Source organism: Garra rufa, chromosome 18 (genome assembly GCF_049309525.1).
Source record: "Garra rufa chromosome 18, GarRuf1.0, whole genome shotgun sequence".
NCBI lineage: Eukaryota > Metazoa > Chordata > Actinopteri > Cypriniformes > Cyprinidae > Garra > Garra rufa.
The window spans coordinates 24,920,733-24,934,490 of NC_133378.1; the positions used below are offsets into that span (position 1 = coordinate 24,920,733).

The 13,758-nt window shown below is 35.5% G+C and overlaps 1 protein-coding gene across 1 annotated transcript in view; it reads left to right on the plus strand.

Moving 5' to 3' along the window:
- rbms2b (RNA binding motif, single stranded interacting protein 2b) overlaps window positions 1-13,758 on the plus strand; it is a 40,087-nt gene that overhangs the window by 12,216 nt on the left and 14,113 nt on the right. The window contains exon 2 of the mRNA XM_073822692.1: window positions 9,889-10,055. Within this exon, the coding sequence (XP_073678793.1) occupies window positions 9,889-10,055 (167 nt within the window). The remainder of the gene's footprint in view (window positions 1-9,888; window positions 10,056-13,758) is intronic.

Below are 13,758 nucleotides of genomic sequence, written 5' to 3' on the forward strand. Positions count from 1 at the left end.
TTTTAGCTCAAGGTGCGCGCCTAAACGGTCAAATACACCAAAATATTGCAAAAATATTTCAAAATGAGGGGCTTGGTGATTATTCATGTAAACTCTTGTCAGTTATGTCTTAAATGAACATAAACAGTTGAAAATGAAAATCCGTGCGTAACAGTATAATGGGTCCGTGTGGTTAAAGCGGCAACACATAATATTCCTTTTGTCTCTGTGCCTAATATGAAAAAAAAACGTAAAAATACGTTTTATACGAGAAACATCACTCACTGCTCTTGAATGAAGGACGTTTTTAGTTTTAATAAGAAACAAAGCATGTTTAACTATTAGAGTGAAGACATTGTTTTATTTTACATTCAAATTCAATTTCTGTAGTATTGTTAGACTACTTTAGACTTGCATAAAAGTATTCAGTATTTTTAAAGCACTGTTTGTTTTTTGTTTTGTATCTTTTTCTCGCTGTATTGCTATCTTTAAATTAATCACTGTGTAAAGTTTTGGAGCCTGTCATAATCGTTTAAATAATCGTGATTACAATATTGTCCAAAATAATCGTGATTATGATTTTTGCCAAAATCGAGCAGCACTAAGTATAATTGTTTATGTTTTGGGGAAAGAAATGATAGAAATTACTACTTTTAATTAACAGGATGCTTTACAAAAAGTGATGCCAAAAACCTTTAGAAGATTACAGTAAGATTTCTATTTCAAATAAATGCTGTTCTTCTGAACTTTCTGTTCATCAAACTTGAAAAAAAAATCTACTCAGCTGTTTTCAACATAATAATAATAATAATACATGTTTTTTGAGCAGCAAATCAGAATATTAGAATGATTTCTGAGGGATCATGTGACTGGAGTAATGATGCTAAAAATTCAGCTTTGAAATCACAGAAATTAATTACATTTTAAAATATATTCAAATAGAAAACAGTCGTTTTAAATAGTAAAAATATTTCAAAAAATTATGTTTTGCTGTACTTTGGTTTAAATTAATGCAGACTGTTCAAAAACTTTAAGACTATTAGAGTATATTATGTATTTTTAGAAATCGGAAAAACTAAAAAATACTAATAAATGTACACAAAGTACAATGATTGGATTCCAACTGCACATATACCTCTCTTCCAGCAGTAACCATATCTAAAATGCATGCCAGTTATTTTCACTTCCTATGGAAGCCTGCATTATGCCGCAATGTGTGTTGGTAGGTCATTAAATGTCCATATTCCCCGGGAAAACCCAAGCTCGCCTCACAATGCTGTAACCTATGCAGGTTGCAGCAGTAGACAGACCATTTATTTCCATCCACAGTCACACCTGGTACCAGCCCTTTAGAGCCAGATCCCCTGCTAACCCTCAGAGCTGCTTACTGCCTCCTGTGACCTCTATTTCTGCAAGCCTTCCCAAGAGTCTGCCCTAGTGGCACTGCAATGGAGTAATCAAGAGAGGTGCAAACCCCGCCATGCTCTCATTACCACACTGCGCATATCTATGGAAATGAAGAGGCGGCCTATAGCCGCTTCCACTGCAGTGCTGTCCTCAAGTGCAAATAAGGGAGGACTCTCAGGTTTCATTATAGTGCAACTGAGATGTTCAAGGGCACGTTTGCTGGTATCGATTAGATGTTGACAAGGATTTGTTCTGCATTCAGATACATTGAGCGCAAAGCGAAGTAAACAGAGCGGTCGCAGCAGATGGAGCACGTGAGGATGGTCGCGATGCGTGAATCACTGTCAGCACGCGTGTGCACTCCCAGGAATGTCTGCACCTAATATATCACTTGCTCTACATGAACAAGAATTAAAGCTGTAGGTTTAACAGATGTACTTGAATGGGAGTTGTTTGTGTAGGGTCCATATGGGTCGTGAGAAGTCATGAGGAGAATACAAGGCATGCAAACTTAGTTAAGCAGAACTAAAATGCATAGCTAAACTTTTCTTCCCAGAATGCAAGCATAAAGTGACCCACGATACAATTACATATATTTTTTTAACATTGCTTGTGTTGTCAATTATAGTACATTTCAGTGTGCACACAAACAAAAAGTTGGCCTCCAGTTTAGATTTTGACTTTTTTACTGGTCCATATTTTTTATATTTTAAATATATCTAATTGCCAATGATAATTGATATATCACATGAAAAGAAAATTGTGTTTAATATTTTTTTTTGGCCACCAAACAGATTTTTTCATTTCCTACTTATATTCAGATATTCACTCGTCCAACCACAAAATAAAACTATATTATATGTAAATATATAATAACTATAAACATAACTATATTAACATATTACAAATATAAATGAATAAAAATGTTAATAAAATAAAATATTTATAAAATTATATTCTTAAAATTTTTACTTTTCCTTTTAACATATACACACATATATATATATATATATATATATATATATATATATATATATATATATATATTAGGGCTGTGCAATTAATCGCAATCGCAAAAAAATCGCGATTTAAGCACATGCGATTTCTAAACCGCACAAGGCTGCGATTTTATCTATCCACCCAACGGCACCCCCCGCCCCCCTTGAACGTCAAGTTCATTTTATTTTCGATATAGCGCCAGATCACAATAGAAGTCATTTAAGGTAATCTTCCCTATAGAACAGGTCTATACATAGTTCTTTTATTAAACATACTAAATTGCTTTATGTTATTTATCTTATTTACACTAAGGCATGGCATTTCTGTCTCTTCATGGTCGCGTGATTACAATGTCTCCTCCAAGAAAACACGGACTGGATCGCGGACTCCATTCATAAAAACCTAATTTACTATAGCGCGGAATGCCACGTAATTCGTCGATTTCTGGATTAATAAATCAAAAGTTGGTCTGTCACTTAATTCAAATCGCGATATGGACTAGTGTCTGTGAAAACTGAAATGCAGAAAGACCGTTTTAATATGAATCCTGCATGTTTCGTTTGCTTCTGTATGTATGAATGGTGGGGAGCGTTTTATTTCTTTACTACATGCAGACTGAAGCACACGTGACGCTCCCGCTAATTTTTGGCCTTTGCATCTCACATGAACAGATAAACTCAATCGCCAAATCGCTGCTGCTGTGAGTTTCACTTTTACCGTTTCATTTGAGAAAACTAGCATCATATACACACAGAAACTTCACTGCAACCTGTCAAAATAAAAGTACGGTTTAACATGTAACAGATCAATATTAGTCCTGTATTACTATTGTACAGTATAATGTAGGTGTTTATATATTCCTATTTAAATAATTTACATAAAACAATATATATGATAAAAAAAATATTACAACAAGATTAACCACTTAACTATTATTTAAACGTTTTAAACTGAATATAATTTTTGTTCCATGCATTGATTTTAACAGTAAATTTCTGTTTGTTTGACAAAAATGAAAAGGGTTTATTTTTCATTTGATTAAAAATAAATGTTTATGCTTTTTCATTATCAGAAAAATTAAAACACATAAGAATTTAAAAAAAAAAAAAAAAAAAGCAAAAGATTTGAGAACCCTCAAAATGTTAAAATAGAGAGTTTTGGACTTATTTTTCCACTGAAATGAATGTATTCGTTATTGCACAAAGTAGGCTAAAGTACCGGGGGAAAAAAGTAAAATGGCTTATTTATTTTATGTTGTCTGTTTTAAAGACAATTTTACTACAGTTTTTTTTTTATTAAACTTAATACTGTTATTTCATGGTGAAATGTTTTGTTATGCACTTCTTGTGCACTGAATACATTTAGAATGTATGTATGTACCTTGTTTGAAAAAGCAAAAAAAAAAAAAAAAAATCGCAAATAAAATCGCAATCGCAATATTTGTTCAAAAAATCGCAATATGATTATTTTGTCCATATTGCACAGCCCTAATATATATATATAATTATTATTATTATTAATATTAAAAAATAATAATAAAAGAAAAATTTATAAAATGATATTCTTCAATTTAAAAATACATTTGTGATATATTAATATTACTATATATTTTACATATATTAATATTATTATATTACTATTATATTATTATATATATTTTTTGGGCCACCACTTCAGATTTTTATTTTTCCTACTAACATATTCACTGGTCCAACCATAAAAATAAAAAAAAATGATTTATTTTAAAATATAAAAAATACATATAATTAAAAATAATAATAAATTAAAATATTTTTAAAATTATATTCTCAAATTCAAAAATACATTATTTAAATATTAAGATAAAAAACTACATTTGTATTTTTTACATATTAATATATCCAATTATAAAAATATGTGTTTAAACTATTTCTTGGGCCACCAATTCACTGGTCCAACCAGAAAATATAACTACTACTTATTCTAAAATTTAAAATATATCTAAAAAATATTGCTACAAAAATATGATTACAAATACTAATAAATTAAAATATTTATAAATTATATTGTTAAATTAAAAATGCATTCATGAAATATTAATATAATCTAATTTCCAATTACAGTTTATATATCACATGATCAAAAAAATATGTTTAAACAATTTTCACTGCGAGTAAATTTGACCAATAATTACAATAAAATGGCAAGCAGCTAAGACATATTTTATAAAGAAAATTACATTTTGAATATTTTCTTGTAAAACATACTCCAAAAATCTTTATTTATGACTATGAAAACACTTTTTACAGGATAAAAAAAATTCTGCAGAATTGAGCTAAACCTGACAAAACCTCCCTAATATTTCCACAATATTATATATGCACTACCATTCAAAAGTTTTGCGCTTGGTAAAATTTTTGTTAATGCTTTTGAAAGAAGTCTCTTACGCTCATTAAGGCTGCATTTATTTGATCAAAAATACTGTAAATATTGTGAAATATTAATACCATTTGAACTTGATTTGAACAACATGTTTATCTGGATTGAAGTCATTAGGGAGGTTTTGTTATTTTTTACATGTAGTGTTTGTGTGAGGAAGACTGGTGTTGTTAGGTGTGTGGCACTGCTCAACCTTGAACAGCGTTGCGGGGCAGATGGGCTTAGTGGGGGGGCAGTGGTTCAGTCATCTGTTTTCCCATGCAGAGGCAGGGTTAGCCATCTAGAGCGGTCCTAATGAGACAGTGCTTTCTGACTGCACCCAGCACATGAGAGGGATTAGCGCTCAACGCTAACAAGCTCAGATCTCAATTAGACAGGCTTCTATAACTAAGTTCAACCGGCTCAAGAGGAGAGCAAAAGACAAGAGCCCTATATATGACATAACGTTTGTGCGGGCACTTCTCGATGTGCCCGTCGCCCCCTTTTTCCAACAATCTCAGCCAAACCAGTGAACTTGTGGCATGTATTAAACTGGCCCATTGTTCCCTGTCTGAGATTTGATTTCACAGGCTTGACTAATGAAATACTTCATCCTTGCCTGCCCCTCTGACTGATGAGGAGTTAATTAGAAAACTAACAGAACCTCTCAGGAGAGGGAAAGCCCCAGGCTTTGGACACAACAACAATCAGAGGCACTTTCTGTTTCAGATTCTGCTTGTTTATGTAAACCAAATCACATTTTAAAAGGCACAGTTCAACCAAATATGACAATTCTATCATTTTTTAGTCACACTCATGTTGTTACAAACCCACATTTCAACTTTCAAGTCTTTTTGAGCCTTACAATCCACCTTATTTGTGACCCTGGACCACACTACATAATAGCCAAAAATACACTGAATGGGTCAAAATTATTGATTTTTCTTTTATGCCAAACAATCATTAGTATATAAAGTAAAGATCATGTTCCATGAAGATATTTTGTAAATTTTCTACTATAAATATATCAAAACGTAATTTTTGTTTAGTAATATGCATTGCTAAGAACTTCATTTGGACAACTTTATAGGTGATTTTCTCAGTATACCTATCCTAACAAACCATACATCAACGGAAAGCTTATTAATTCACTTTCAAACGATGTATAAATCCCAGTTTAAAAAAATCCACCCTTATGACTGGTTTTGTGGTCCAGGGTCACATTTCAGAGAGCGAGCACAGGCATTTGTAAATTTAATGGGTCTGGCTTCCGGTCTCATTTACGTCCTGCTATTTTTACCGATACAAAAGAGTTCATTTTGCTACTTGATATTGCAAATTGGTGTCTTACCATATTATTTTACTGTATTATCTTAATTATGAACACACTGGTTTGTAGTGCAGACAGTTTTACTGTTTACTGCAGGTTGTTATTCTTCCCTATAGCGGCTAGTGAACCAGAATATTTCACATTGAAGAGTAAGGATGGATAGCTTTAACTCAAAAGCTGAATAATTCAACCAGTGAGAAACTGATCAGTCTGATACAGATTTGTAAAGTAACTATTCTTTTGAGACTCTGGCTGCACCTGAAATCACATACTTTGCTATATAGTAGGCGACAAACAGTATGTGAAATGAATAGCATGTCTGAATTTGCAGTATTCATAAAACAGTAGGCGAAAAGTACATGGATGACTTGCTACTTCTGGCAAAGTGTGCATTAGATGGACACTTTACTGTCCCATGATAGGTGGCTCTGCCCCATATCTGGTGAGCTAAGTGGCTCTGGCCCAAGCTGTGAAACGAAGCGAAACGTTATTGGCTATTTAAAAAAGGTGGGCAGGGATGCTTCATATGTCACACCCTGTCTTCCTGTTTCAGTTGAAATTTTGTCAACACATAGAATAATGTGTTTCAAAGTACTTCAGTGAGCCTTTAACGGTCTTAAAGTATATGATTCTCCAGTTTCACTCACTGATTCAATGATCCAATCAAAATGACTTCTGAGAAGGGAATTAAAGAGAGAGTTCACCCAAAAATTCAAATTCTGCCATTCTGCCTCATGCCGTTCCAAACTCATAATGCCTGTGTTCATCTTCGGAACACAAATTAAGATATCTTTGATGAAATGCGAGAGCTTTCTGAACCTGCATAGACAGCAACGCAACTGACACGTTCAAGGCCCAGAAAGGTAGTAAGGACATTGATAAAATAGCCCATGTGACATCAGTGGTTCGACAGTAATGTTATGAAGCTGAAAACAAAAATTATGACTTTATTTAACTATTTCTTTTCTTCTGTGTCAGTCTTCGATGCATATTCAAGAGAGTAACACAACGTATGCTTGTGGTGCTGCTGATGCAGAAGCTGGCTTTCTGACGTAGAACCCGGTTTTGCTGCACCCTGTTTAAAAGCAGAAGACGACGCATGCTGTACATAAAACAGTCTTCAAAATCATATCTTCGACGGAGAGGATGACTTACAATTTTTTGCCCATCTTTACTTATTTGAACCAGAATATACAGACTATAAACTAAGAGAGACAGACGTTCTACGTCAGAACGCCAGCTCCTGCATCAGCAGCACCACATGCTTAGCCTAGAATCTAGACGCGCCCCTAGCGGCAGCAAATTACATTTGCTTCTAAGGTCAGTCTAGTTACTCTCAATTCACTTAAATTTCCGAAAAATCCAAGATGTACCGGGCCAATCACGAGTCGGTGGGCGGGCTTAACATGATGACGTCTGACCTGCGACCATAAGTTCAGTCAGACATGAATTCCTGGTTCCGTGAATTACGCGTGGAAAACTGAACAGTATTTATATATATTTTTTTACTTTTGATACACAGCCACGTCCATGTGTCCTGAGCAGGAGCTCGTTACATCTGAACGCGCTGTGGTGTAGAATACGCAAACACCGGAAGCGATCTTTGGCGTGCATACGACACTCATTGTTTACACAGCACAAGAGATTGTGGATATAGCGGCTATTCAAAATGGTAATTACTTGCGCTTGCCCTGGTTGTTCAAACCCATTTAAAGCTGAAAAAGATTACGTTTGCTTGCGCAAACTCATCCTGGACTTTTTTTTTTACATATTTCCCCTTTCGGTGTTTGCGTATAGTACATCAAAGCGCGTTCACATGTGACGAGTCGAATCATAGATATGCTAAACTCGTGCTCATGACAGATGGACGTGGGTTTGTATCAAAGGTAAAAAGAAAATTATATAAATACTGTTAATTTTCTTGCAAAAACCGATCGTTTCGTGTCTTAGGACATCAATGTATCGTCACGAGCCGCAGGGTGTAATTTGGATTTGTCTGTGCATGTTTTTGTTTACTTTTAAAGGTTTAGTGCCCATCTATGTCTATTATTTAGCTGACAGACTGCACAGTGCACTGATTTTTGTTAAAAATCTTCGTCGCTCTGACTACGTCACCTGACCGACTAAGTCTCTGATTGGTTGTAGCGCTATCCTATTGCGTGGAGAGGAGTTTGAAAGACAACCGTTTATCCCACCCCTCCAGTTGAGCCCTGTCTATGGAGAGTGCCCAGACCCTACATTTATGTGGGTCTGGCTTGCCAGGCTACCACATGCTTACATTGTGGTACTCTTGTGAATGCTATGGTGAAGACACGGAAGAGAAGAAATTGTTAATAAGTCATTATTTTTGTTTTCTTTTTGCACAAAACGTTGAACCACTGATGTCGCATGGACTATTTTAAAGCGTTACTTCACCCCAAAATGAAAATTTTGTCAATAATCACTGTAAAAGCCTTGTTTGTGTTCGGAACACAATTTAAGATATTTTGGATGAAAACCGGCAAGTTTGTAACTGTCCAATTGACTGCCAGGTAAATAACACTGTCAAGGCCCAGAAAAGTCAAAACAATCCATCTGCCATCAGTGATTCAACCATAATTTTATGAAGCTACAAGAATACTTTTTATAGAAAAAGAAAACAAAAATAATGATTTATTCAACAATTCGTCTCCTCCACGTCACCGTAGCGTCATTATGGATAGTATCTCCTGGACGCAAACAGTGTATGCTGTTCTCTGTCAGCTACGTCACGCGGATATGCTGTTTTCGTTCGAATCAAAGCATAAATAAACATAGAAAATGTATCCGTGTGTTGCCGCTGACAGAGAACAGCATATGCTGTTTGCGTCCAAGGGATACTATCCAAAATGGCGCTACGGTGATGCAGAGGAGATTCATTGTTGAATAAGTCGTTATTTTTGTTTTCTTTGCGTACAAAAAGTATTCTTGTAGCTTCGTAAAATTATGGTTGAACCACTGATGGCAGATGGACTATTTTGACGACGTGAAAAACATTGCGTTTTTACATCAATTCGCTTTTGTTCAAACTATCGAGTAGGTTTAGGTGTAGTGCAGATGGTATGTTATTTTAAAACGTCACAGAGAATTAGAGTTATAGCGCCACTTAATGGACATTTTAAGTCAGAATTGTGGTGACACGTACAAAACCAACATCACGTAAAATAACACTCTTGTAGTGCCACTCTGTGGACATTTCACATTGAATATGACACGAAACGTACATGGCGGTACGTATTTTGCGTCTTGGAAAAAGTTCCCACAAGTACGTTTTTGTCATGAGATCAGGCTGATTTTAACAATGTCCTTACTACCTTTCTGGGCCAGAATTTTCATTTTTGGATGAACTATCCCTTTAACAGCAAATAATGAATACAATGTTGTTCAGTTTTTCCACACAAAGCTTTTGTGTGGCTTCAAAAAGACTATATATAGCACACAACTACGTTTATAGGTAGATTTTTGTCTCTATGAACTGTCGTTGCATGGAAATTTCTCTGCGTTCCATGGAAAAACAGCGTATGGGTTTGCAATGACATGAGGGTGAGTAATAATCACAGAATTTAAATTTGCGAGTGAACTAATTTTTTAAAGGTTAAGTATGTGTATAAATATTCCTGCTATTCTCCCGTCATTTCAATTCTGAGTCACTAATGGTCAGCACAATAACTCCTGCAGAAGTCACAGATTTGAAAGGAAAAGCCCTTTGACATTTTATTCTAATAGCGTTGTATTGTATCTTATCACTGTTTTCACAGCAGGCGTATGCGTCCTCCACCCAGCAGATGGCGCCGCCCAGTCCCAACACCACCAGCAGCAGTAATGGAAGCAGTAGTGGTGGAGACCAGCTGAGCAAAACCAACCTGTATATCCGTGGTCTCCATCCAGGAACCACGGACCAGGACCTGGTCAAGCTCTGTCAACCGTAAGTGTCTTTTAACAATCCCTTTTCCTGTGGAAATGCATTTAGGATTAGGAATGGTGGAGGCAAGTAAGTTCAAGTTCATCAGCAGTTGGAGAGGAACTCAAGATGTATAATAAGAGCAGAAAATGCATTAAAAACAGAAGGAATGTGTGGGAGAGGAAATCTCAGACTTTGAGCGTCCTGGTTTGACCCTTTATGAGGAGGTTAGAAATGCACTGCTGGCAGATAATTCGCATTCATTTCAACACGAAGTGTTTTTGGATAAGCCTATAGAGCATCTTGATTTAGTAGACATTGTGTAAATCACACATTTCTATTCATGAGACGTTTTTGGTATTTTATAACATTTTGGTGCAGCGCCAGAGGGGTGCTCGTTCTTCATCTTGGTACTGGTTCTCATTCCTTGTGTTTTTGTTGGTATATAGAGAATTCATCTTTCTGAATAAATCTCATATCACTTTGTCACCATCAGATCAGTGCTTTCATGTTTGAAGATGTTGGTGGAATGTAATGACATAAACTCAACAGAGGTTTGGGTTTCAAACAAAGCTCTTTTTTGTTAACCAACTGCAGTGTTTCCAACAGCTAGGCATGATGAATCCCCCTCCTCGCCTCTTTCCCTGCCTGGACCTCACTTCCTTTTAGGGCTGATAAAAAGTAGGGAAGCGTTTGACGAGAGATTTTGGCTTTGGCTTCTCCCACCTAGATGTCCACAAAGTATACACAACAAATAATATTTTTTGTATAAAATTTTTTGTTTTTTATCTACAGTAGTTAACATTTTAACCACACATTACTTAGTACTTTCATGTATTTCCACTTGATTTGATTTGACTTCATCAGAAAGTACATTTAAAATGGTTTGAATTTAGTTAAAAGGTTAACTCAGAAATTTAAGAAATGTTTTTTTCAGCATGTTTATAAATCTGTTTAACTGCAATGCAGTGTCGTAACTTAAAACTAATAAAGTCATTTTGAGTAATTGAAAAAAAAAGCTAAAATGAAATATAAAAAAATATATGAAAACCTTTAGCAAACTTGAATGAAATTTAGAAATGCTACCTTGGCAGCTAATTAAAATAAGTGAAAATGTAAGTACTAAAATGTGACCCTGGACCACAAAACCAGTAGCACATATTTGTAGCAATAGCCAAAAATACATTGTATGGGTCAAAATGATTGATTTTTCTTTTATGCAAAAAATTATTAGGATATTAAGTAAAGATCATGTTCCATTAAGATATTTTGTAAATTTCCTACTGTAAATGTATCAAAACTTCTTTTTTGATTAGTAATATGCATTGCTAAGAACTTCATTTAGCTTTTAAAGGCAATTTTCTCAATATTTTGATTTTTTTGCACCCTCAGATTTTAGATTTTCAAATAGTATCTCGGCCAAGTGTTATCCTAACAAACCATCAATTCCATCAATGGAAAGCTTATTTATTCAGCTTTCGGATGTAATAATGTAAAAAAAAAAAAAACCTTATGACTGGTTTTGTGGTCCAGGGTCACAAATAACTAAAACAAAATATCAATACATTCTATAATATTATATAAATAATTTCAAATCTAAATGTATTAGCTTATTATAAGACAATTCAGTCTTCTGTTGTTTACCATCAATAGCTTGCTCAGTTTGATGTGATTTTGGCCAATATAAATGTGATGCATTTTGTTAAAGGGCACATATCATGGAAATCTGACTTTTTCCATGTTAAGTTCTATAATTGGGTACCAACCCAGAAAACATGAAAAAGGAAAACCCAGTAACTTTGTTTTGGTAAGATTTTCTCTTCAAGCATGTAAAACAGAGAATCCGCTCAGATTTCACTCCCCTAGTGACATAGGAAGGGGATTTTACTATAATATTGCCACCCCTCAATCTGCACGTTTCCACCCACGGTGCCGCCATTTTGTTTTCACAAACGTACCAGATGGCAACCGTACCAGTTCTAATGCCATGACCTTCACAGACATAACCGGCTGTGGTTTTATAACTTATGTTTTTTTAACATAAACTTGTGTGTATTTGACAGATTAAGCGCAATAAAACATGAAAGAGAACTTAGTTTCGAACTCGCATGCAGTGTGTCAGAAAAGTGCGAGTGCTTCTGATGTGTGTGCTTAGAAAACTGTATGTCAGAATTTTAAACTGATGGCTTTAAAACAAATGTTTTTAGTATGATAGACATGATAATCAAAACCAAACAGATGTTTTTTGAGAGTATCTGAGCTGTAAAGGCACAGCCCTATTCTGGAAAAGGGGGCGGGTAACAGCAGCTCATTTGCATTTAAAGAGCCATGTACAAAAACAGCATGTTTCTGCTTCCACTCAAAATAAGCATTTTCAAAATGATATAATAAATGATCTGTGGGGTATTTTGGGTTGAAACTTTACAGACACATTCTGGGGACACCTGAGACTTATATTACATCTTGTAAAAAGGGGCATAATAGATGCCCTTTAAAGGAACACTCCACTTTTTTTGGAAAAAGGCTCATTCTCCAACTCCCCCCGAGTTAATAAGTAGATTTTTACCGTTTTGAAATCCATTCAGCCGTTCTCCTGTTCTGGCGATATCACTTTTAGCATAGCTTAGCATAGATCATTGAATCCTATTAGACCAGTAGCATCACGTTCAAAAATGACCAACGAGTTTCCATATTTGTTGTATTTAAAACTTGACTCTTCTGTAGTTATATCGTGTACTAAGACCGGTGGAAATGCAAAGCTGCGAGTTTCTATGCTGATAAGATTAGGAACTACACTTCCATTCCGGCGTAATAGTCAAGGAAGTTTGCTGCCGTAATATGGCCGAAGCAGGCGGAGTATTATCAGAAATGAGTTCCCAGCTAGTTTAGCATTTGCACATGTGCTGCGTGGTATTACTGCTCCTGCTTCGGCCATATTATGGCAGCAAACTTCCTTGACTATTACGCCGGAATGGGAGTGTAGTTCCTAATCTTATCAGCCTAGAAAATTGAAGCTTTGCATTTCCACCGGTCTTAGTACACGATATAACTGCAGAAGAGTCAAGTTTTAAATAGGACAAATATTGAAACTCGTTGGTCATTTTTGAACGTGATGCTATTGGTCTAATAGGATTCAATGATCTATGCTAAGCTATGCTAAAAGTGATATCGTCAGAACAGGAGAACGTCTGAATGGATTTCAAAACGGTAAAACTCAACTTATTAACTCGGGGGGAGTTGGAGAATGAGCCTATTTCCAAAAAGAGTGGTGTTCCTTTAAGCTTTATTGAAGTATATATTCCATTTTAGGACAAACTGCTCTTATATTTAAGATGGCGTAGAAAGAAAGTGCACAGATTTGAGAAGTATAGTACTGGAGATCGAGGCCCTCTCTGGAACAAACGTCTGAGATGAGGCTGCCCAGCCCTACAGGAAACTCTGAGCCCATGGGGAAAGGGAAAGACAAACAAGGGCAACAGCTGGGAGGGAGAGGAGACGAAAAGTTGTTGGTGATGGGGGTGGGGAGAAGCTGTGAGAGAGAAAGAGAGATTTGGAGGAGTGTGAGAAAGAGAGACTGAAAGAGAGAGAGATAAGAGCTAGTCAAATATATCAGGTGTTTCTTAGCAAAGAGGCTGTTGGCGGAGAGGATGTTTGGTCAAGTAATTCCTGTTACCTTTATAGAAAGTGAGAGAGCAGATCACAAACCTAATGGTTTCAGAACACTACA